The 25,335-nt window shown below is 38.4% G+C and overlaps 1 protein-coding gene across 2 annotated transcripts in view; it reads left to right on the top strand.

Annotated features, from left to right (window-relative positions):
• CPA6 (carboxypeptidase A6) overlaps nucleotides 1-25,335 on the top strand; it is a 364,246-nt gene that overhangs the window by 127,513 nt on the left and 211,398 nt on the right. For both annotated transcript variants that reach the window (XM_042924104.1, XM_042924103.1), the window contains exon 2: nucleotides 23,045-23,120. In XM_042924104.1, coding sequence (XP_042780038.1) covers nucleotides 23,045-23,120 — 76 coding nt within the window. The remainder of the gene's footprint in view (nucleotides 1-23,044; nucleotides 23,121-25,335) is intronic.

The following is a 25,335-nucleotide window of genomic DNA, read 5'->3' as shown; positions in this document are numbered from 1 at the left end:
GACACACTCATGAGGTGTCCCACATGTGGACTTGCATGCACCCTTCTGTTTTGGATGAGCTGTGGATGCTGTGGGCATGGTGGGTGGGACTGGGCCTCAGCTGGCTGTAGTGACCCACTTTCCTTGCTACTGGCGCACTGGACAGGATTTGTTCCCTGAGCTTTTGAGGCCTGTGGGCTCACTGGTGGGGGGGAGCTGGCACTAAGCCTGACTGCTCCTGAGAGCTGTGACAGCTGTGGGCACACCAAAGCAAAGGGTTTGTTCATGGAGTAACCAGCTAAGAGGTCCAGCTGCAGGAAATGTGAGGGCACTAGTGTTTGGAGTTATCCCCCTCCACCATACCCAGGGCAGGAATCACTTTGGAGGGTTGCCAGTCTCAATTGACATTGCTTGCCAGGTATGATGGGGCAAGAACTGCTTTGGAAGGAGTACCTAGCAGGTTGGGTGGGGCAGGTTCAGAAAGAATGTGGGGGAGCAGGGGATGTCAGTAATGTAGATGTTAACTACTATAAGCATCCAATTATCTATGCTGGGGAGGGCAAGAAAAAAAGCCCACCAGCCCTACACTTTTGTTCTAGAGAAATTTTCAGGTCCCTACTTCTCTGCCACAGACCATAAAATTAGTCAAAAAAACTTCACGTATACCCCAGCTGTTTTCAAGCTGCTGCTTTTGTGCTATCTTGGGCTGGATCTTTAAAGGTGGAGACCTGGTTTCCTATCATGCTCTGACTCTCTGAATTAAGCCCTGATGATTTTCAAAGTCAGACGTTATGGGGACTTGTCATCCCACTGTGGGACCCCAGGGTTGTGGGTGGCCAGTGTGATTGGTGTGGGGGGGTCTGATCCCCTTGTTTTTCTATATTTATTATGTCCCTCCTATTGGTGGTTAGTTGAACTGGGGTTTGGGTTCCTAACTGTGTCTCTACCCTTCCTACCCTTTTTGATGGGGTCTTCTGTCTATGACTAGCTATGAAAGATCTGTTCTGCCAGTGTTTGATCATTTTCACAGTTAGGTGCAATGTATGCAGTAGTTGCCTTGGTGTGTCTATGAGACAAAGTGAGGTCAGTATGCTCCTACTCTGCCACCTTCCCTGTACTCTCCTAGCTTGTGGTTTCAAATTTTCAGTGACTCTACGTTTGTTTCCTCTGTCCACAACAAATCTATAATTGAGAAGTTTCTCTACTCTCCTTTCAGAAGGCATTTTTTTAGTCGTCTTTTCCTTGAGGTTATTATCTTTAAGAGTTTCTATGACTATCTCTGATTTGAATTCCCACCTTTTGCAGACTCTGGTGCATCACGGACTGTTACGATACCATCAGGCCAGGTAACCACTGGTCTCAGTGTTAGCTTATCTGAGCATTTTTGGCCTCCTAGGCCTCCCCCTACTCTATTGCCACCCTACCCATGCATATTAAAAGATATATCACACACAAGCATGCATCTTCCAGTATTGCTAAGTTTTATTTTTATTTTTTATTATTAAATTGATTATTAAATTGGTTTCCATACAACACCCAGTGCTCATCCCAACAGGTGTCCTCCTCAATGCCCATTACCCACCCTCCCCTCCACTCCCTCCCACCCCCCATCAACCCTCAGTTTATTCTCAGTTTTTAAGAGTCTCTTATGGTTTGGCTCTCTCCCTCTCTAAATTTTTTTTCCTTCCCCTCCCCCATGGTCTTCTGTTAAGTTTCTCAAGATCCACGTAAGGTGAGAACATACGGTCTCTGTATGACTTATTTCATGCGAAGTGTTTTATACTGGAAGATGATTTTAGGATTTTTTTGCCCAACAAATTAGGCTGGCAGATATATTCTGCAGTGAATATTATGCACATTTAAATTTGAAAACCACTAAACTAATATATGCCAGTGGTTTCCAGTTCACTTGGGACCAAATCTTAGTTTCAAGTGTCAAAGTCCTAATGTATACTTTTTTCTAATCATTCCAGCTAAACCTAATAAATTACATTTTCTATATAATTTATAAAACATTGATCACATGCTACCTTATATTACAATAATAATATTTATGCCTTATGCACCCGCCTTTGAAAGTTCTTTCCTTATGCTTTGTAGCTCCTCTCCTTTTCCCTCCCCACCAGAGACTTGTTTGCAGTAATTGCCACATAGGTATCTGTTGCATGAATGCTTTGTTCTCCATCATGGGTAAGTTTTCTCAGATTGAGTCCCTATTCTTAAATACTACAAGAACTAATTTGAAGAATCATATAATGATTTGACAAAATACATAGCAAATTCTTGAGACACAGTGAAGATATTGTAAGAAATTAATTTAATGGTGGGTTATGTTTTATTGCTTTTTTTTTTCTTCTCTGACCTGTAGTAACAGGAAAAGAACTTTACCATGGAAGCCAATTTCAGAAATTTAAAAGATGATGCAGTTTACAGAAAGTCAGTTTTAATTCAACTCAGCAAATATTTATTGATCCTCCATTATGTGTGAGATGCCATGGTAGGTATGAAACCTCTTGAGAAAATGTCTGTTAGAAAGTGAAGTCCATCAGTAAGTCTTTTGAAGGCTGTGTGTATGTATGTTTTCCACTGTTAAAATACTACAGCAACCAAAAGAGAATAAAGTCCTCACTTCTATCTAATCCAAGAGTGAAGTCTAAATCTTTATGTCCTAAGAAAACTGCCACAGGGAACTTCTTGATGTTTTAACTACTTTATATTGCAACTATAAACCATGACCAGAGAAGAGAAGAATCTATTTAGCTCTCTAAAGTATTCTCTGCCAAGTTGTCTCTTATTTATTGCTTTTTAATGAAATTTTTCATGTGCATCAAAACATAATCTTTCAACAAAGGAAATATGCAGCACTGAGACCCAAGCACTTTATAATATAGAATCTACATGTGAACATTAATTTATCTAGGTGGGATTATACAAAGGATTTCTTTATGCTTAGGCATGAGATATTTTTTAAGTAAACATCCTGTTATTAACTCTTCCATGGGCTACAGGCTTTCAGAAAATACAGCAAATATTTTAAACTGACCTATTTCTCTTGAATATGAGATGGGTTTTAGCTATTATCCTAAGTCTTCCTTTCTGAAAGCACACACACTTTTTGAGGGGTCATCAAAATTAAAGGGGTGTTTTAGAGAAAGGTATTCAGGGAGGGAGGAAAGAACATTGATGTGTTTTTCCACCTGTGAAGACTTGAACAGTAAATTTACGCAGCGCCTGGCTCGATTAAGTGACCGACTTCAGCTCAGGTCATGATCTCATTGTGAGTTCAAGTCCCATGTCAGGCTCTGTGCTGACAGCTCAAAGCCTGGAGCCTGCTTCAGATTTTGTGTCTCCCTCTCTAACCTTCCCCAGCTTGCTCTCTGCTCTCCCTGAAAAATAAACATTAAAAAATTTTTTGGAAAGCCAGTAAATTTAGTTATTCCATAGTTTCCTTCTCATTCCTTAAAAATAAATTACTATTGTAAAGGGTGCTTTTGGGTAGGACACAACCTGACTCAAATTGGCCTGTGCAGTAACATTTTTCTTGACATAACAGGAAGTCAAGAGGTAGGACTAGCTTAACGGTTGGCTGATTCAACAAGACAACTCAAGAGCTACATTGATGTGTTCTCTCCACTCAGTAGTCCACAGAATCTGATTGACCCTACAGCTCATACCCTTCCTAATCACCGGCTGCCAGTGGCAAGCAGAGTTCCTCTTTTCCTTCTTTACATTTGACAAGAGCATGAATAAACACCCCCCAACTATTCAGTAATAATCCTTCTCTTAAATTTGATTGGGCCAATTCATAACACATGTCAATCTCCACACTAAAAAAAAGCTGCTGGGAGATCTACAAGCTCTGATTGGCTGATCAGGACCCATCCCTCATGAGGGGATGGGTGAATATCTGAGCACATCCTTCTGTTAGAGTCTAAGAAAGGGAAAATAGATTTGGAGGAGCAGCCAACAGCATCCACAGCAGTCATCTAATCTTATACCTCCTGAAGAACAGCTTTAGATATCCTTTTCTTCATCTGGGTAAATTGTGCCTTTGGAAATACTGAAAAATTGAACTGTACAGCTTGCACCAATAGAACATGTATACAGAACTTTCTCTGAAATGTTCCCTTTTTACTTTAGGTAAGGTGTCTTGTATGTCAATAGCTCTTGCAGAAAATAATTATCATCTAATGTGTGTGATTCTCAATGCCAAAGAGCTGCCTGAGAAGAGAGGAAATAGTTACAAATTAAGAAACTGATCAATGATTAGATTCAAACACCCATGGAAAGGTCAAGAAACAATAACACCAGCAATAACAGAAAAAAGATAAATAGATCCATAACAAAAGTATTTTGTTTCTACTGTTCAGTGAAACATATGTGGAAAACCATCTGCTTTCAGCTCTTTAAGTTCTAAAGGAGAAGAAAAAAATTTTCCTGTAGAAGTAATAACGAAAGTAACTATGCATTGAAAGGCTATAAGTTAGGCATTTCCCAGACAATGTCTGATTGGTACTATGACTGTAAGCCCGTCATGGGCAGAAAATGCTATATCCCTAGCACCTACCACCATACATGCCTGGCACATAATGTAAGTTTAACAACTGCGTATGAATAATATAATTCTAACAAAAACCTTATGCAACAGTATATTGCTGTTTCCCCCAACTTAAGAATTAGGAATCCTTGACTCTAAATCTTTAAGCAATTCAGTCAAGTAATAGAGCACAGATTAAAATCCAGCCTTCCTCTCTTTCCCTACCTGAAGAGGAAATAGATAAGATAAATCCAGTGACTTGGAGACTGGATGTTTTTTTCCCCTTAAGTTTAAATATTCTTGGCACTAATAAATTTGTTAGGTTTAAAATAAGACCTGCTCTAGATAGATCAGATGATAAAAGCTTATTATAAGCAATCCAAGAATGGAGACTGTTTCCAAACCAGGTCCCTAGAGCCTAAAACATTCACAAAGGGCAGCGTGTCCAGTTCCTGTGCTTCTTGCTTAAGAACTTTATCATTGTGATAACTGAGCTATTACCTGTATCTACTGCCACTGCTCCTGATACTGCAAGCTAATTTTTTCATTGCTTCAAGTGTAAACTCTCTCAAAGACAGGATCCGACTAGATCAGGGGTCAGTCGCTGTCTAGTAGAGTGAGCCCAACTGGGCAGGACTCACTTGTCATTCCACCTGATCTTCCACTGAGTGCCTTTAAGTTAGGTGTCGGATTAGGTGTGGCCACATGGGATGGAGTTATAGGGTACTAGGTGAAATGAGAACTCAAAGGGAGACCGTGGACAAGTCATACATTCTTAGGCTATCCAGATGTCTGCTGCAAGTAGTTTTCTCTTAAAAAAATATTACCCCCCTTTTTTTTCAATCAACATATTAAAGTATAATAGAACTTAAAATACTGAGGATTTGTAGTCAGGAACCCTAAAGCATAAATACTGGATAAAGTGAAAATCTGACAAAAATATAAAAATCTCATAATACCAAACATCTATATAGTCCTTACTCTGTGTGAGGTGTTGAAAAGCATTGCCCGAGGTCCACAGCTATTGCTGACAACTGTCTCCAGAGTAAATGCTTTTATCATACTGTCATTTGTTTTAGTATATAACTTTGTAACTTTGTAGAAAAAGACATTTCCAGACGCAAAAACAATTGGAGGCAAAAAACAAAGCTAAAGTGGAAAGGAAAAGCTGATACCATGTGCTTCTGGGAGTCAGGACTATGAAAAGGGACTGTCAAGACTGAGGCTGGGATTCTAATGCCTGTAACAGGGAAGACATGGAGAGCTGCAAGAAAGTTTAAATAGAGAAAGTAGGGAAATTCAAAGTGTAGAGAAAAACTCCCTACAGCTGGCGAAATGGAGGTTTTAGTCTCCTAGAGATTTGGGTGATGGGAGATCACTAAAAAGCAGATCCCCCAGGTCTCCCAATGTATGGGTGAGGACTCCTAATTTACACTCTTAATGATCTAGAAGTTGGAGTGAAAACACAAACCTAGCCTTAGACCCCACAAGGCAAGCTTCAAACCACTTTATAGAGACTCTCACAGGACTCCCACAGAATAAACCAAAATGCATGGAGTTCCTTACATGGAGTTCAGAGCTCAGGAGATAAAGATCCTAACGAATAACCACAACAAGTGTTGTGGTAAGATCTGTATTCAGCTTTGGGAAAATATAGAAACAAAGTGAATAAAGTCATTCAGATATCAAGGAATGTCTCCTTGAGGACATAGTCATTAAGCTGCCATCTTCAGTTTATATAATAGTTTCCTAGGGCTGTGGAAACAAAGTACCACAGACTGGGTGACGTAAAGCGCAGAAATTTTTCTCACAGTTCTGGTACTGGAAGTCTGAGAACATGGTGTCATCAGATTTGATTTCTACTGAGGCCTTTCTTAGCTTGCAGATGGCTATCTTCTTCCTATGTCTTCACGGTGTTTTCCCTTTGCATGTCTGTGCCTAAATTCCCTCATCCCAGTAACCTCATTTTAACTTACCTCTTTAAAGACCTTATCTCAAAATATACTGATTTTGAGATACTGGAGGTAGGACTTCAACATACGAATTTTGAGGGGACCCAATTCAGAGAGCCACACTTAGACGAAATGTGCTACAAAAATCCTAGGTGATTTTTAAAAAAGCATGGAGCAAAGGAGGAGGAAAACAGGGAGGGGGGGAGATGAAAAAATTCTTGAGATCTTGTTCAAGGAGGAAATATACAAAGTCTCGATTCTACACATGAAAGAAGTATCTGTAAAATTTATAAGAAACCACTTAAATTGAAATAAGATGCATAGCTGGCATACTACTAGATAGGAAAAGCTGGTGGAGAACTCCAAGAAGAGAAAAGGCAAGAACCCATAACAAAAAATAGGGGTGCCTGGGTGGCTCAGTCAAGATTTCAGCTCAAGGTCATGATCTCACTTTTCATGGGATCAAGCTTTGTGTCGGGCTCTGTGCTGATGGTATGGAGCTTGCTTAAGATTCTCCTTCCTCTCTCTCTGCCCCTCCCCCACTTTCTCTCTTGCTCTCTCAAAAGTTTAACAAGGTCATACGTGTATACATGTATTTTTTTTTTGACATCAAGCTTTTATTTCAATTCTAGTTAATATATAGTGTAATGTTGATTTCAGGAGTAAAATTTAGTCGTTCATCACTTATAGCACCTAGTGCTCATCAAAAGTGCCCTCCTTAATACCTAACACCAATTTAGCCCATCCCTTACCCAGCTCCCCTCCAGAAACCCTGTTTGTTTTCTATAGTTAAGTCTCCTATGGTTTCCCTTCCTCTTTTTTTTCTTCCTTCCCCTGTGTTCATCTGTTTTTCTCAGATTCCACATGTGAGTGAAATCAAATGGTATTTGTCCTTTTCTGACCTATTTTGCTTAGCATGATATACCTTATCTCCATCCATGTCATTGAAAATGGCAAGATTTCTTTCTTTTTGACGGCTAAGTAGTATTCCATTGTATATATATACACCAAATTTTCTTTATCCATCAGAGCCATTATGGGCTCTTTCCATAATTTGGCTATTGTTGACAATGGTGCTATAAACCTCAGGGTGCACATGTCCCTTTGAGTCTTTGTATTTTGGATAAATATCTTGGAGTGTGATTACTGGGTCATAGGGTAGTTGCATTTTTAACTTTGTGAGGAACCTCCATACTGTTTGCCACAATGACTTGTCCAGTGTGCATTACCACCAACAACATAAGAGGGTTCCCCTTTCACGTTCTCACCAACCTCTTTGGTTTTCTGTGTTAATTTTAGCATTCTGGTGTGAGGTGGTATCTCATTGTAGTTTTGATTTGTATTTTCTGCATGATGAGTGATGTTGAGAATCTTTCCATGTGTTTGCCACAGGGATGTCATCTTTGGAAAAAGTGTTCATGTCTTCTGCCTGTTTCTTCACTGGATTATTTTTTGGGGCATTGAGTTTGATAAGTTCTTTGCAGACTTTGGATACTAACCCTTTATCAGCTTGTCATGTGCAAATATCTTTTCCCATTCTGTAGGTTGTGCTTTAGTTTGGTTGATTGTTTCTTTCACTGTGCAGAAGCTTTTTATCTTAAGTTCCAAAAGTTCATTTTTGCTTTTATTACCCTTGTATCCAGAGATGTCTAGTAGGAAGTTGCTATAGCCAACATCAAAGAGGTTGCTGTAGGTGTTCTTCTCTAGGATTTTGAGGTTTCCTGTGTCACATTTTAGTCCCTAATTCATTTTGAATTTATTTTGGTATATGATGTAAGAAAGTGGTCCAGTTTCATTCCTCTGCATGTTTCTGTCCAGTTTTCCCAACACCACTTGAAGAGACTGAAGGATATTCTTTCCTACTGTGTCAGAGATTAGTTGACCATATAGTTATGGGTCCATTTTTGGGTTTTCTGGTTTTTTTTTTTAAATCTATGTGTCTGTTTTTGTATCAGTAATATACTGTCTGGATCACTATGGCTTCGTAATATAGCTTTAAGTCTGTAATTGTGATGCCTCCAGCTTTGCTTTTCTTTAAGATTGCTTTGCCTGTTTGGATCTTTTGTGGTTCCATACAAATTTTAGGATTGTTTATTCTAGCTCTGTGAAAAACGCTGATGATATTTTGATAGGGATTGCCTTATAGATGTAGATTGTCTTGGCTAGTATAGATCTTTTAACAATGTTTTCCCAACCCATAAACATGCAATTTTTTTTTTCCACTTCTCGTCTTCAGTTTCTTTCATAAGTGTTCAAAGTTTTCAGAATACAGATCTTTTATATTTGGGGTTAGGGTTATTCCTAGGTATTTTAGGAGTTTTGGTGCAATTGTAAATGGGATTGATTCCTTGATTTCTGCTTCATTATTGGTGAATAGATGCAATAGATTTTGTATCCTGTGACTTGGCTGATTTTATTTATCATGTCTAACAATTTTTTTGGTGGAGTCTTGTAGGTTTTCCATGTAGAGTATCATGCCCTCTGTGAACAGTAAGTTTGACTACTTTCTTGCTGATCTGGATGCCTTCTATTTCTTTTGTTGTCTAATTGCTGAAGCTAGAACTTTGAGTACTACATTAAATAACAGTGGTAAGGGTGGATATCCCTGTCTTGTTCCTGATCATAGAGGAAAAGATTTCCCCATTGAGGATGATAGTAGCTGTAGATCTTTCATAAATGGCCTTTATGATGTTCAGGTATGTTTCCTCTATCCCTACTTTGTTGAGAGTTTTTCTTTCTTTCTTTCTTTTTTAACAAGAATGGATACTATATTTTGTCAAAAGTTTTTCTGCATCTATTGACGGGATCAGATGGTTCTTTTCTTTTATTAACGTGTTGTATCACATTGATTTGCAAATATTGAACCACCTTGCAGCCCAGGAATAATTTCCACTGCATTGGGGTGAACATTTCTTTCAATGTACTCTTGAATTCTATTTGTTAGCATCTTATTGAGAATTTTAGCATCCATGTTCATAATGAATATTGGCCTGTAATTCTCCTTTTTAGTGGGGTCTTTGCCTGGCTTTGGAATCAAGGTAATGCTCACCTCCTAGAATGAGTTTGGAAGTTTTCCTTCCACTCCTACTTTTTGGAAAAGTTTAAGAAAAAAATATTAATTCTGGTAAGAATTTCTTGGGAATTTCCCTGGGAAGTAGTGGGTCTGTTAAAATTTGCAATTTCTTCCTGTTTCAGTTTTGGTAGTTTATAGGTCTCTAAGCATTTATCCATTCCTTCCAGATTGCACAATTTGTTGGCATATAATATTTCATAATCTCTTCTAATTGTATTTCTGTGGTTTGGGTTGTGATCTCTTTCATTCATGATTATCCATTTGGGTCCTCTCTCTCTTCTTTTTGACAAGTTTGGCTAGAGGTTCATCAATTTTAGTCTGAAAAATCCAGCTCCTAGTTTCATTGATCTATTCTAGTGGGGTTTGTTTCTATATCATTTATTTTTGCTCTAATCTTTATTATTTCCCTTATTATGACTTTAGGCTTTATTTGTTCTTTTCTAGCTCCTTTATTCTTTTTAAAATATAATTTATTGTTAGCTAACCTACATAGTATACAGTGTGCTCTTGGCTTCAGGAGTAGATTCCCATGATTTATCCCTTACATACAATACCCAGTGCTCATCCCAACAAGTGTCCTCCTCAATGCCCATCACACATTTTTCCTGCCCCTCCATCAACCCTCAGTTTGTTCTCTGTATTTAAAAGTCTCTTATTGTTTGCCTTCCTCTTGGTTTGTAACTATTTTTTTCCTTCCCTTCCCCATGGTCTTCTGTTAAGTTTCTCAAATTCCATATCTAAGTGAGAACATATATATCTGCCTTTCTCTGACTGACTTATTTCACTTAGCATAATTCCTTCTAGTTCCATCCACATTGTTGCAAATGGCAAGATTGCCTTTTTCATTGCTGAGTAGTATTCCATTGCATATATATACACCACATCTTCTTTATTCATTTGTCTGTTGATGGACATTTGGGCTCTTTCCATAATTTGGTCATTGTTCATAGCACTGCTATAAACATTGAGATGCACGTGCCCCTGTGAATCAGCACTCCTGTATCCTTTGGATAAACCTAGTAGTGCTCAAGAGTGTTCCTGTTTCTCCACAACCTTGCCAACATCTGTGGTTTCCTGAGTTGTCAATTTCAGCCATTCTAACTAGCATGAGGTGGTATCTCAGTGTGGCTTTGATTTGTATTTCCTTGATGATGAGTGATGTTGAGCATCTTTTCACGTGTCTGTTGGCCATCTGGATGTCCTCTTTGGAAAAGTGTCCATTCATGTCTCTTGCCCATGTTTTCACTGGATTGTTTTTTGCGTGCTGAGTTGGAGAAGTTCTTCATAGATTTTTAAATACTAAATCTTTATCCAATATGTCATTTGCAAATATCTTTTCCCATTCTGTCAGTTGCCTTTTAGTTTTGTTGATTGTTTCCTTTGCAATGCAGAAGTTTTTATCTTGATGAGGTCGCAATAGTTCATTTTTGCTGTTACTTCTCTTGCCTTTGGAAACGTGTTGAGCAAGAAATTGCTGCAGCTGAGGACACAGAGGTTGTTGCCTGTGTTCTTCTCTAGGGTTTTTATGGTTTCTGCCTCACATTTAGCTCTTTCATCCATTTTGAGTTTGTGTATGGTGTAAGAAAGTGATCCAGTTTCATTCTTCTGCATGTTGCTGTCCAGTTCTCCCCAGCACCATTTGCTAAAGAGACTGTCTCTTTTCCATTGGATATTCTTTCCTGCTTTGTTAAAGATTAGTTGGCCATACTTTTGTGGGTCCAATTGTAGGTTCTCTATTGCGTTCCATTGGTCTATGTGTCTGTTTTTGTGCCAATACCATGCTATCTTGATGATTATAGCTGTGTAGTATAGGCTAAAGTATGGGATTGTGATGTTCCTGCTTTGGTTTTACCATACTTCTATCAGACAAACTAGACTTTAAAGACTGTAACAAGAGATGAAGAAGGGCATTATATCATAATTAAGCGATCTATCCATCAGGAAGAGCTAATAATTGTAAATGTTTATGCCCCAAACTTGAAAGAACCCAAATATATAAATCAATTAATCACAAACTTGAGCAAGCTTGCTGATAATATTGTAATTGTAGGTGACTTTATTACTCCACTTAAAGCAATGAACAGATCATCCAGGCAAAAAGTCAATAAAGGAACAATGGCCTTGAATGATAGACTGGACCTGATGGACTTGATGGATATATTGAGAACTTTCCATCCAAAAGCAGCAGAATGCACATTCTTCTTGAGTGTACATGGAACATTCTCCAAAATATATGCTTGGTCACAAAACAATCTCCAACAAATAAAAAAAAGGATTGATATCATACAATGCATATTTTCAGGTCATAATGCTATGAAACTTAAAATCAATCACAAGAAAAAAATTGGAAAGCCTCCAAATGCATGGAGATTAAAGAACACCCTACTGAAGAATGAATGGGTCAACAGAAAATTAAAGAAGAAATTTAAAAATATATGGAAGCAAATGAAAAAACACAACAATCTAAACTTTTTGAGATGCAGCAAAGGCAGTCCTAAGAGGAAGATATATTGCAATCCAAGCCTATCTCAGGAAGCAAGAAAAATCCCAAATACAGACCCTAACCTCACACCTAAAGGAACTAGAAACAGAGCAGCAAAGAAACCCCAAAGCCAGCAGAAGAATAGAAATCATAATGATTAGAGCAGGAAATTTTGGGACCCTTCTTCTTGAGGTAGGCCTGTATTGGTACATACTTCCTTCTCGTGACTGCTTTTGCTGCATCTCAAAGGTTTTGGACTGTCGTATTTTCATTTACTTCCATGTTTTTTTTAAATTGCTTTTTTAATTTCCTGGTTAACTGATTCATTCTTTAGCAGGATGTTCTTTAACTTCCATGTATTTGTGGTATTTCCAATTTTTTTCTTGTCGTTCGCTTCAAGTTTCAAGCATTGTGGAGAGAGAAATATGCATGGTATGATCTCAATCTTTTTGTATTTGTTGAGGCCTGATTTGTGATCCAGTATGTAATCTATTCTGGAGCATGTTATGTATGCTTCAAAAAGAATGTGTACTCTGGAGCACCTGGTTGGCTCAATTGGTTGAGCATCTGGCTGTTGATTTTGGCTCAAGTCATGATCTCGTGGTTTATGGGATTGAGCCTACTTGAGATTCTTAATCTCTTTCTGCCCCTCCCCTGCTCATGCTCTCTCTCTCTCAAAATAGATTTTTTTTAAAAAGCGTATTTTGCTACTTTAGGATGAAATCTTCTGAACATGTCTGTTAAGTCCATCTGGTCCAGTGTGTCATTCAAAGCCATTGTTTCCTTGTTGATCTTCTGCTTAAATGATCTGTCCATTGCTATAAGTGTGGTATTAAAGTCCCCTACTATTATTTTACTATTATCAAGGAGTTTATGTTTGTGATTAACTGACTTATATATTTGCATGCTTCCAACTTACGGGCATAAATATTATTGCTACATCTTATTGGGTAGAATCCTTTATTATGATATAGTGCCATTCTTCATCTCTTGTTACAGTCTTTGGTTTAAAATCTAGTTTTTCTGATATAAATACGGCTACTCCAGCTTTCTTTTGACGTCCATTAGCATGATAAATGTTCTCTATCCCCTCACTTTGTCTGTAATTGTCTTTAGGTCTACAGTGAGTCTCTGATAGGCAGCCTATAAATGGGTCTTTAAAAAAAAACTATTTTTTTTTTCTAATTTTTTAACGTTTATTTATTAGAGAGCATGAGCATAGGAGGGGCAGAGAGAATGGGAGACACAGAATCTGAAGCAGGATTCAGGCTCTGAGTTGTCAGCCCAGAGCCCAATGCAGGGCCCAAACCCACAAACTGCAAGATCATGACCTGAGCTGAAGTCAGAAGCTCAACTGACTGAGCCACCCAGGCGCCCCCCCCAAAAAACCCCATTCTGATACCCTATATCTTTCGATTGGGGCATTTAGCCCATTTACATTCAAAGTGATTATTGATAGATATGAATTTAGTGCCATTGTATTACCAGTTAAGTTGTTCCTGGAGATTTTCTTTGTTCCTTTCTATCTTTGTCACTTTTGGTCTTTCTTTCCCAAAGAGTCCCCTTTAATATTTCTTGCAGGGTTGGCTTAGTGATCACAAACTCCTTTAGTTTTTGTTTGGGAAACTGTCTCCCTTCTATTCTTAATGACAGTTTTGCTGGATAAAGTATTCTTGACTGCATATTTTTCCCCTTCAGCATGTTGAATATATCATGTTACTCCCTTCTTGCCTGCCGAGTTTCTGCAGATCAATTTGCTGTGAACCTTATTTGTCTTCCCTTGAAAGTTAGGGATTTCTTTTCCCTCCTGCTCCCAGGATTTTTTTTATCTCTGTATTTTGCAAATTTTACTACAATATATGTTGATGATGGCCTGCTTTTGTTGATTTTGATAGTTCTCTGTGCCTCCTGTATTTGGATGTCTGCTTCCTTTCCCACATGAGGGAAGTGTTCAGCTATATTTTGCTTAAATAAAACTTCTGCCTCCTTTTCTCTCTCTTCTTCCCTCTCTTCTTCTGGGACTCCTATGATACGAATGTTATTATGCTTTATGGAGTTGCTGAGTCCCCAAATCTACACTTGTGATCCAATATATATATTTCCCTCTTCAGCTTCATTAGCTTGCATAATTTTATTTTCTATATCACTTAATTTGTTCCTGTTTCTTCCATCCTTGTCATTATATCCACTCAATGTTGCATCTCAATTACAACATTTTTTTATTTCCGCCCGTCTGCGTTTTAGGTCTTTTGTTTCTGTACTAAAGGACTCCCTGGTATCTTCAGTGTTTTTCTCAAGCCAAGCTAGAATCTTTGATCATTTTAAATTCTAGCTCAGGCATATTACTTCTACCTGGTTTTTTTTTAATGTTTGCTTGTTTTTGAGAGTGACAGAGTACAAGAGGGGGAAGAACAGAGAAAGAAGACACAGAATCTGAAGCAGGCTCCAGGCTCTGAGCTGTCAGCACAAAGCCCAATGAGGGGCTTGAACCCATGAATTGTGAGATCATGACCTGAGCTGAAATTGGATGCTCAACCGAGTCACCCAGACACCCCTACTTCTACCTGTTTTAACTAGAACCCTGGCCATGACCTTTTCTTGTTCTTTCTTTTGGGATGAATTCTTCCATGTTGGCATTCTGCTTTAGGTTAGGAAAGCCTGGTATGTTTCCTTCTCCTGAGAGCAATAGCTATATTAAGAAGAGGTCCTATACTGTCCAGGGCCTGGCACTTCAGAAAGTGTTTCTGGTGTATGCTGTGTGCATTCTGCTGTTGCATTTTGGCTGCTCTTTCCTTCTGATCACTCCTCTGCAGAGTTTCTCCTTGCCTACAATGAGGAGTGTTTGGACCTTGTCCCATGTGTGGCAAGTTTTAAGGAGGTATACTTTGGTCTGCTTGTTACAAGAGGCTAGATCCTGTTTCCACTAGAATGAAGTTTTGCAGCACTCTATGGTCAGTAGGTTTTGTGCCTGTGAGGGATTTGTGCTGCTGTTCTGGGGGAGGGGCCTGCTGTTGCTCTGGCTGTCAGGCACAGTTGCCCTAGTACAGAAGCACCCTGCAGAGTGCAGGGGATGGGGCTTGGTGTAAGTGGCTCAAATCTCCACTGTGCAAGCAGTACTGCTCACTAAAGTCTATTGGTGCTGACATACAGGGATGGAATGGCATTAGTCCCCTCTCTCATCCTTGGAGAGGGAGTTTGCACCCACCACCATTCAGGAAACCTTCACAGAAGAGCAAACAATCTTTTGTGTGTCCTAGACAAACTTCAGATTCCTACCTTCACCCTGTCTGTGTCCGGGCCACCTGCCTACCTGGCAGCGCAGTTCACCTGTGTTTTATCTCCAGAACACCGGAGATAAACTGGAGTTTCAGAACTCCAAACTTTAGATCTGGCATGATGCAGACCCACACTGATCCTCTGGGGGAAGGTCTTGTCATGCTGTGGCCGGTGCTGGTTTTTCCCAGAAGGGCACTTGCATAAATTCACAGGGGCTTGGAGTTTATGGTAAAGCACAACAAAAAGCTGGTGTCTAGATTAGCTACCCTCAGCAGGTGTCTCTGCTCCTATGCTAATGAATGGAGCAATGGGATGGCACCCATTGTCTCTCTTGTCCCCTGAGATGCAGTTAACCTCTACCAAATGTACTCCAAGACGGGGAACTGTCTTTCCCACCGCCACCCAGGGTATCCTCAGACCACACTGTCTACTCCTAGGCTTCTATCCTCTTTCTCCACAAAAACACCCCTATGCTTGCCAAACTCTACACCTGCCACAGAGCTGACTTCTAAAAACTTCATTTTTTAAGCTCTGCTGCTCATAAAAGCTCATGAAAATCAGTGTCTCATTTTCCAGGTCAGTGGTTTGGGAGAAGTGTTTTTCCTATGCGATCCCTTATGCATCTCTCCCCCCACTCCATAATCAGGGCCCCCTCCCCTCAGCAGCACCCATGATCACGTCTGCACCTCCTGCCTTCCACAATATGGTCTAATTTCTCCTTCTAGCTGTGCAGTTTGTTCTCACAGTCCTCAGATAAATTTCTTGGGTGTTCAAAATGATTTGGTAATTACCTAGCTGTGTTTGAGGGATGAGGCAAGTGCAGGATCCCCCTACTACACCGCCATCTTACCTCCATCTCCTGTAAAAGTGTATTAATACTAGAAAATGTATGTGCCTTATGTTTTTATGCATATTAAATTTATAAAAAGAAAATCACACATATTAGGTTTTATAATTAATGGGAATGAGTAAAATTCTCCACTTAAAAGTCAGAAAAATCTTACTAGTTAAATTTTTTAAAATTCAGTATTATGTTTGCAAGAACCATATTTGTAGGGGGGGGGGAAGCAGAAGAAAGATATAGGCAAAACTGTCCCAATCATTTGGCAAGAAAGGAATTTTAAGAGTATTAAATGAGCCATAGAAGGATTTTCTAGAAACATTTTAAAATAAAAGCTTTATTCCATTCAGAAGATAGAGTAGTCATTAATATTTATAGCTACTCATTAAAATACATGAATTAAGAGTTTTTAAACTGACAAATCCAAAATAATAGCAAGCATATTAAATTCTATCAAAAATTGTCAAATTTAGCGATGACAAAAATTTAACATAATTAAGCATTTTTAATAGACAAAATTTTTTGACATCCTTCAAAATAACTCTTTAATAAAGAGAAACTAAAAACCACAATTATCTATCCCATTTACAACTGCATCAAAAAGAATACAATACCTAGAAATCAAGTTAACCAAGGAGGTAAAAGATGTATGTTGAAAACTAAGACCTTAATGAAAGAATTAAGAAATAAGTGGAAAGAAATTCCATGCTCATGGAATGGAAGATATAATGTTAAAATGTCCATACTTCTCAAAGTGATCTACAGATTAAGTGCAATCCCTATTGAAATGCCAATTGTATTTTTCACAGAAATAGAAGAAACAGTCCTAAAAATCGTATAAAACAAGAGCCCTCAAAGAGCCCAAAGTAATTTTGAGAAATAAGACCTAAGCTGGAGGTATCGTACTCTGATTTCAAAGTACACCACCAAGGTGTAGTAATCAAAACAGAATGGCACTGGTATAAAAACAGATACACAGATCACTGGGACAAAATAGAGCACCCAGAAATAAACCTACACCTATGTGGTCAATTAATTATGACAAAAGAACCAAGAATATACAATGGGAAAGGACAATCTCTTCAATAAATGAGGCTGGGAAACGGGACAGCTACATGCAAAAGAATGAAACTGGACCACTATCTTATACCATATGTGAAAATTAATGCAAAGTGAATTAAAGACTTAAATGTAAGACATGAAATCATAAGACTCCTGGAAGGAATCATAATGAATAAGGCCTTTGACGTAGCCCTTGGTGATGATTTTTCAATCTGACCCCAAAAGCAAAAATAAACAAGTTGGGGTTACATGAGATGAAGCTTCACAGTAAAGAAAACCATCACAGAATGTAAAGGCAGCCTACCAAATGGGGGAAATTATTTACAAATCACCTGTTCCATAAGTGGCTAGTATCTGAAATAAAGAATTCATACAACTCAGTAGCCAAAAACTGAAAAATGGGCAGAAGATCTAAATACATATTTTTCCAAAGAAGATATACAGATAGACAGCAGGCACATGAACAGGTGCACAACATAATCATCAGGGTAATGCCAATCAAAACCAAAATGCAATATCACTCCCCTTCTGTTAGAATAGCTATTATCAAAACCATAAATGTTGGTGAGGGTGTGGAAAAAAAGAATGCCTTGTGCACTGTTGATGGAAACATAAACTGGTACAGCCACTATGGAAAACAGTATGGAGATCCCTTAAAAATTACAACTACCATATGATCCAGCAATTCCACTTCTGGGTGTTTATCAAGAGATAAAACACTAATTCATAAAGGTATCTGTACCCCATGTTTACTGTAGCATTATTTACAATAGCCAAGATAGTGAAGCAACTAAGTGACCATCAATGAATGAATGGATAAAGAAATTGTAATATGTGTATACATACACATACACACAATGGAATATTATTCACCTATTAAAACATGAGTAACAAAATAGACCTAAAGAAGACAGAATTCATATAGAATTTATAATTTCAAGTAGAAATTATATACATACAAAAAACAATTTATTGACAAAAACAATGATTTTTTTTTTTAAAGTTTATTTCTGAAACAGAGACAGAGTGTGAACAGGGGAGGGGCAGAGAGAGAGGGAGGGAGACACAGAATCCGAAACAGGCTCCAGGCTCTGTGCTGACAGCTCAGAGGGGCTTGACATGGGGCTTGAACCCACAAACTGTGAGATCATCACCTGAGCTGAAGTTAGATGCTTAACTGACTGAGCCACCCAGGCACCCCAAAACAGTGATCTTTTTTAAAAAAACCAATTAATCTTTAGAAAGATTTTTTTTTAGAAAAAAACCAATTAATCCTTAGAAAGTCTGAAGAATTTTTTTTAACATTTATTTATTATTGAGACACACAGAGTATGAGCAGGGGGAGGGGTAGAGAGAGGGGGAGACACAGAATCCGAAGCAGACTCCAGGGTTTGAGCTGTCAGCACAGAGCCCGACACGGGGCTCGAACTCAAAAACTGCAAGATCATGACCTGAGCCAAAGTCAGTCACTCAGCCAACTGAGCCACCAAGACACCCCAAGTCTGAAGAATTTTTATTTAAAATCACAAACAGGGACCTCTGGATTGCCTAGTTGGTTTAGCCTTTGACTCTTGATTTCAGCTCAGGTCATGATCCCAGGGTCTTGGGATTGAGCCCTGCTGAGCATGGAGCCTGCTTAAGGTATTCTGTGTGTGTCTCTGTATCTGTCTCTTTCCCTCTTCCTATCCCTCTCTACCCCTCTTCCCTTTTCCCCCACTTGTGCACTCTCTCTCTAAAATAATAAAAAGTAAAAATAAATCACAAATTAGCACATAGAAAGGGACAACACCACAGATGAAGATGCCTTAAATATAAGACATTTTAATTATGTTTATCTTATAACTTATATAAGTTTTTCAGGAAATGTAAATTAGCAAAATTAACTCAAAAAGCCCAGAAGAAAACTGAATAGACCAATATCCACTTAAGAGATCAGAAGGTAGATATCTGACCCTAAACTGTCAAAAAGTTTGTTTCACCTTGAGTAACTTTATGGGTGTATTCTACAAAACAATCAGGGACAGTTTCTGTGCCATTCGAGTTGTCAAGGCATATTACAAAGCTGAGAAATTTCCAATTCTGTGAGGCTAGCTTTTAATGATACCAAAAATCAAAAAAGGGTGATTCAAAAAGAACATGTTTGTTTATAAAAAGCTTATTTTTTAAAATGTCTCCCTTATAAATATAGGCCTAAAACTCTAAAATAAAACAGTAACACATAGAATCCAGCTGTTTATTTTAAAAAGTGTTTTAAAAGTTGCGTATTAAGTGAAAATTAAAAGCAAATTATGAGATGTTACGAAACCATCGTATGTGAATATACCCATGTGAAAATGCAAGACAGCCAGGAATGAATCACAGAAAAATTAACAGTGGCCACTAGGGGACAATGGGAGAGTTGGCATGAAAGAGAACTGGGAGGGGAATTATATTTTGTATCTGCTATAATTTATTTTTACAAGCATAGATTTATAAATTGGCTCTATAACTTACAAAGAAATCTAGAGTTTAATAATGGAATGAATTGTGAAAGTTTATGCCAGGATCCAGGAGGAAATATCTGGAGTTTCAGATCTATGTCTTTCAAAAGGAGTCTGTGGACTCTCCAGTAGCCCATAAAACAGGCTTTCTCCCATAGGAGTTGCAGTCAAGGCATAGCAATAAATATGGTAGGCATCAGCTTTGAGCAGCATAGTTTTAGAACTTGAAAAGGAAAATGAGTTAGTTCACTGCTCACTCCTTTGAGGAAACTGAAGCCCAGGAAGATTGTAAAAAGGTAGAGAAGGTATTCTTTTGCTAAATACTCTTCTCTGGATGCATATGTTCTCATTATGTATTTAATAATGCTTTTTACATTGATTAAGTGTGTTTAATATCATTCCTATGGTTGCCACTGTACATAAGGATCAGTAATCAACTTGCAGCTTGGTGCTAGCGTTATAGCAACATAACTTAATTAGTCCTGGGAGGTAAGGGGCAAAATTGAAGTATATCATGAGTGAATATAGAATTACTCGGCAATTAACTGTCTGGAATATCCTTCCTCTATATGACATACTTAAAATTGAAAGTGCCTATGCTTTCTAAGTAAACTATATAGATTTCCTGAGCTTGAAATACTCAATTTACAAACACATGTGCATACCCAGTCAGCTCTCTAACCTCAGCCCCTATTCAGACCTGTGATTTCTCTCAATCCCAAAGGGTAGCAAAGGGGGTCTTAAATTGATGTTGCCACCTAGTGGTTGAAAAAAAATCAGTTCTAAGGAAAGCCTCTCCAACCATCTTTAATGGTTATGTTTAGCTAGTTTTTCCTCTGAGTTCCAGGAGCTACTTTACATTCTGAAACTTTCCTGTTTGTAGTGCTGGATTATTGTTGGCCATTTCAAAAAAGACTAGCTATCAGATCTAGGGAGAGTAAGCTATTTGGTTGAACAAGTGGGGCATTTGGGGTGGGGGGGGGCGGGGCATTTAGTTTTGCACACTGAATAGAGCACTCTTGTTGGTTTCGGTTACTGGTTAGTGTAATAAAACTTACGGGTTTAAAATATATGAAATTTATTGGGTTTTCCTAAATAACTTTCCTTATTCTCCTTTTTCTCTGATAAGTAATCAAATAGTAATAAACACATATCTCAAGTCACACTTGAGAATTTCTACAAGTTATGATGAAGTGAACTTTTTGTGATAAAGGTGACAAAGCTGGGTTTGAGCAATCACTCTCAGAATTAAATAGTCCCAGAAGTGGTCATCTTTTATCCTTTTATCCTCCCATCTCACAGGAGAAGAACCAATTGCCAGGTTGAATTATCCATCATTTAAGAAAAAGAAATCTTCCTATGGCTGTAAAACAGCTTCAGATTGCTTTCTTTGCAGTCTTGAGGAGGTGATAAGGGCCCAGATGGAGGTGTTTTTCAGCAAGCTGTCAAATGATCCATCCCTCAAAAACAACCATATCACCCAGCGGAGTTGCCTTTCTCTGCCAAGAATTATATTGGGTCAGGTGGGAGAGGTCAGAATATGATGAAGCCAGGAAAAATAAAGGACAGAGAACTGTGTACCAGAAATGAAAGAGAAAAGGTGTGAATTACATTTAAATTACAAAGTCATGTTTGGAACTGCTTCACAGTGACTTGGTTTTTTCTTTCCCTGTACTTTCTTTTATTTTTTCCTGGGAAAATAGACTGCATGACATTGATACTGAGAGGTGGTTTTGTGTGATTCTGAGGAAACCTAAGTGACATTAGGTTAGTAGTGCCTAAAAAATACTAAATTATCAACAAGTCAAGGGCCTTTTAATTCATAGACCTAAAGAAGGTATAACAGGATCCTTTGAGATAACAAAGCTAAAGTGATTGGAAATGAACACATAGCCCTAAAGAATAATTTTCCAACAAATCTGCAAGTCTCCCTTGGGGTCTAATGACCTCCATATTAATCTTACCTAGCCTTGAACACGGCTATTCATCTAAGTAGTAAAATCATAGAAAAATATGCCAATTCTATCCTTGTTCCAGTATACCTTTGAGGCTGGAGAGATAAGTTGTGGGTCAAGTGCTAGAGTTTTTGTTTTGTGCTCTATGTATATATATGTACATGTATATATGGTATTAATCTTTATCTTCAGTCACTGTAAAATGCTATAAAGGCTTATGAAAAATATTCTGGTTGTACCTATTTAGTACAGGAAACTTAAATTTCTAGAAATCGCTCTCAATGATCTCCTTTATACCAGCCATTAATAAATAACTATATGCAAAACATTGAGCAGTTGTGATTATTATATACTAGAGCTGTGCTTTCCAACCTGTCCTCATCATGATATAATGATACCTCTTTGACATACCTTGTGGGGAGGTCACTGCTATAGAGAATGACTCATCTAGTCTTCTCAGACAATTCAGGATCTTTACTGAAAGAAATTTTAGAGTGTTCAAATATCATCTCAGCTTTGGTACAATTTTAATGGCAGTAAAAATCAATTTTAAATTTTTATCGCTTAAAAGTTTTTATAGCCATCAGCATCTTGTGGGACACCTGAACAATTGATGGCCCTCTAATTTGTCCCCCCATGCCAGCTGGGAAGCTCCATACTGCAGAAATAAGATGGCCCATAGAGATGGGCTTCTCTCTACTGTTCTCAGTGGGAAGAATCCAAATCAGAAGAAAGGTTCCATGTTGTATGGCTTTCATAAATTCTCTTCTTGAAAGTCACTTGCCTTCTCAGCATTAAGTTTTAAAGAGTGCTTTTACCTTTGTCATCAGAAATTGCTTTCTTAGTATCTTTGAGCTATTCATGAAAATCCTTGCTCCTGTTACCCCTGTCCCTGTGTTTTTGGACTTTCTCTGCTTAAGTGTGAGTTTGTAATTTTCAAAAGCTGATTAAAAAACAAATAGTTTTATTATTTTTTTGAAGTTTACTTAGAGTGAGAGCATGTGCATGAGCTGAGCATGGGGAGGGGCAGAGAGAGAGAGGGAGAGAGAGAATCCCAAGCAGGACCATCTCTGGCAGCACAGAGCCCAACACAGGGCTCCACATGGGGCTCGAACTCATGAACCCTGAGATCATAATCTCAGCTGAACCAAATCAGTTGTTTGAGCCACCCAGGGGCCCCAAAATAAATAGTTCTAAGGCGGGGGAAAAAAGACCAATGTGATCAGAGAGTAACAATAACTGGATAAAATACCTGCTGGTCCAGGTATTGCTGGTGTCAGTCTAGTCCACAGTTTGGCTATTTCTCTTCTTAATTGCAAAGGCAGTTGTTAAAAAAGCGAGCAGATAGAGATGGCTAAATCTTTAGTTTTGGAAGATGAATAACACCATTTTTCCCCTTTCTTATAGTGATAAGGTGATCAGACTTATTCCCAGTACAGAAGAAGAAGCAAATGCACTGAAGAAAATGTGCCACCAACTTAAGGTAAAAAAGCGTCCGCTCACTTATAATGCTTATAATGTGTTTACAGGGCTTTGCTACAGGAATTGAGTAAGTGGAGTTTATTAGCCAAGGGAAGAAAATGCTAAGGGAGAACTTGAAAGAGCTTTTTAAAGAATAAGTTAAGGTTACTCAAAATATGATTTATCTGACCCATTATCTAGTTATGGGTTCATTTATTTTCCATCTCCCTTAGTAGAATGTAAGCTTTGTGAGAGAGCTTTTATCTATTTTTTCATTGCTGTATTGTGTCAGGAATATCCTACAAGTTCAGTAAATGTTTTTTGTTTTTAATGAATAGGTAAATTTAGTTTATAATTTTCTAGAGCTTCACTTTTACTTTTCCTTCTTAAAATTTTCCTGCTGATCATCTATACTTCATTTTAATTAAAACTTCAAGCAGAAGTGAGGAAAATTTTTTAAAAATTCAAGTTAATTAATTTTGGTATGTTTCAGTGGGTCTGATTAGAAAGTTCTGTTGGCAAAGGTTGAAGGGCTCTGATTATTCAATCTTTGATGAATTTTGTGAATTTTAGAGTTAGAGAATTTCTCATTTCCATATTATTGCATATAACTGAGTGTTAGCTTTAGCTAAAAAGTTATAATGAGAAGTGCGGTGATGGGCTTTTTTTTCCATGCCTATGAAGAACAAAGGCAAGACTGCAAAATATGTAGTGGTTTAGCTTCATTTTAATGGATAGCAAATCAGGTTACCAAGAAGGCCTCATTAATCTTCAATATGGGATAGAAAAGCACATGTCCTGGATGACTGCAGGACAATCCTACCTGGAGAAGATGTTAGGGAGATGAGAGAGGAGGGATAGTCTCCGTGTCTTCATGAGATGCAGTTATCGAACTTTCGGTCTTTTCTTTTTGACTTGATTTTTCCCTTTGACATCTTTCCTTCAAATATTGAATGCACTTGCAAATGAAGTTTGGAACTTTGAGTTTATCCCCTTCTTTCCTTCCTCCTCACTCCCAGCTTTTACATATGCACTGTCCAACTTAATGTTGGGTCTCATGACGAGGGCTCAGAGTGAAAATGCAGGAGCTCACTCCAAATTGTAGTGATTGTATCCAATACCAGAGACTGCTCACCAGGCATGTCCTAAACTTCATCTTCTCAAAGGAATTTCTGCTTCAGGATACTGACGCAAACTTTACTCTGGTCATGTATGATCATCAACCCCACTATAGTCTTTTCAGCAGCAATATCTCAACACTACCTAAAGAGCCCACCAGGGACTTAACATTTGCAAAGAAGCAGAGCAGCTTTCAAATAGAATTTTCTGTCTCCATTAAAATTGTGTTTTAGATACACTATCGGGAAAATAGCCACTTTACATCATGGAGTCCAGTATTTCATGGAACAAATATGCTTAACCAAACTTTGGGAGAAAACATCTGTGAAACGATTCCTCCCCCTATTTGTAAATATATTTACATGGGAGGCCTTACAAAGTTATAAAAATGAAATTGCATAGTTACATATGTGATGATCCCATATCATTATCAAAAGCAATAAAATTACATCAGTGAGGGCTGGGAGGGTTACTTAAAATCTCTTGTAAATCGTAGTAGATGGAACAAAAAGATGTTGAGCATAGGTCAGACTGAACACTAAGAATACATGATATTGTGCCCTTTTCTGGACACACTTCTGTACACACTTAAAAAAATTGCTGTGTATGTTCATTGAGTCCTTGAGGAAAGGAAGTAGGGAGTAGGGGACATGGTTTGGACGCAAAGGAGCTTTAGAGGACAACTAAAGACAGGGAAGGAGAGGGGGCTGGTGAGGAAGAGAGGAGCAGAGTTGAAGGGAAGAACAGGGATTAATACCAGAATGTTGATGATGTTCTAGCGGCTCCCCACCACAGAGAATCCGGCCCCTCTTGGGCACTATGTGCCAGTCCCAAGTCCACCTGCTTCGTATAAATTGTCCCCTTCGAACAACTCTGTGAGGTGGATACTATTATTGCTGTTTTACAGCTAAAGAAATTGGGCAAGACAGAGGTTAAGTAACTTGCCCTGGGTCACAGTGTGGAGTTGGAGCACACATCTAGACAGTGCCCAACGCTCTAGAACCCATGTGAAGCCCTCCTGCCTCTAATCTGTTTACTCTGATCATTTTCTCAATGGAGAGGAATAGGCCAACTTTGCTGGGCCATGGAGCCTAGACTCAATCTGCACACGGTCATGT

This window comes from Panthera leo, chromosome F2 (genome assembly GCF_018350215.1).
Source record: "Panthera leo isolate Ple1 chromosome F2, P.leo_Ple1_pat1.1, whole genome shotgun sequence".
NCBI classification, from domain to species: domain Eukaryota; kingdom Metazoa; phylum Chordata; class Mammalia; order Carnivora; family Felidae; genus Panthera; species Panthera leo.
Note: the sequence above shows the minus strand (reverse complement) of the source record. Positions and strands in the feature narration are given on the sequence as shown.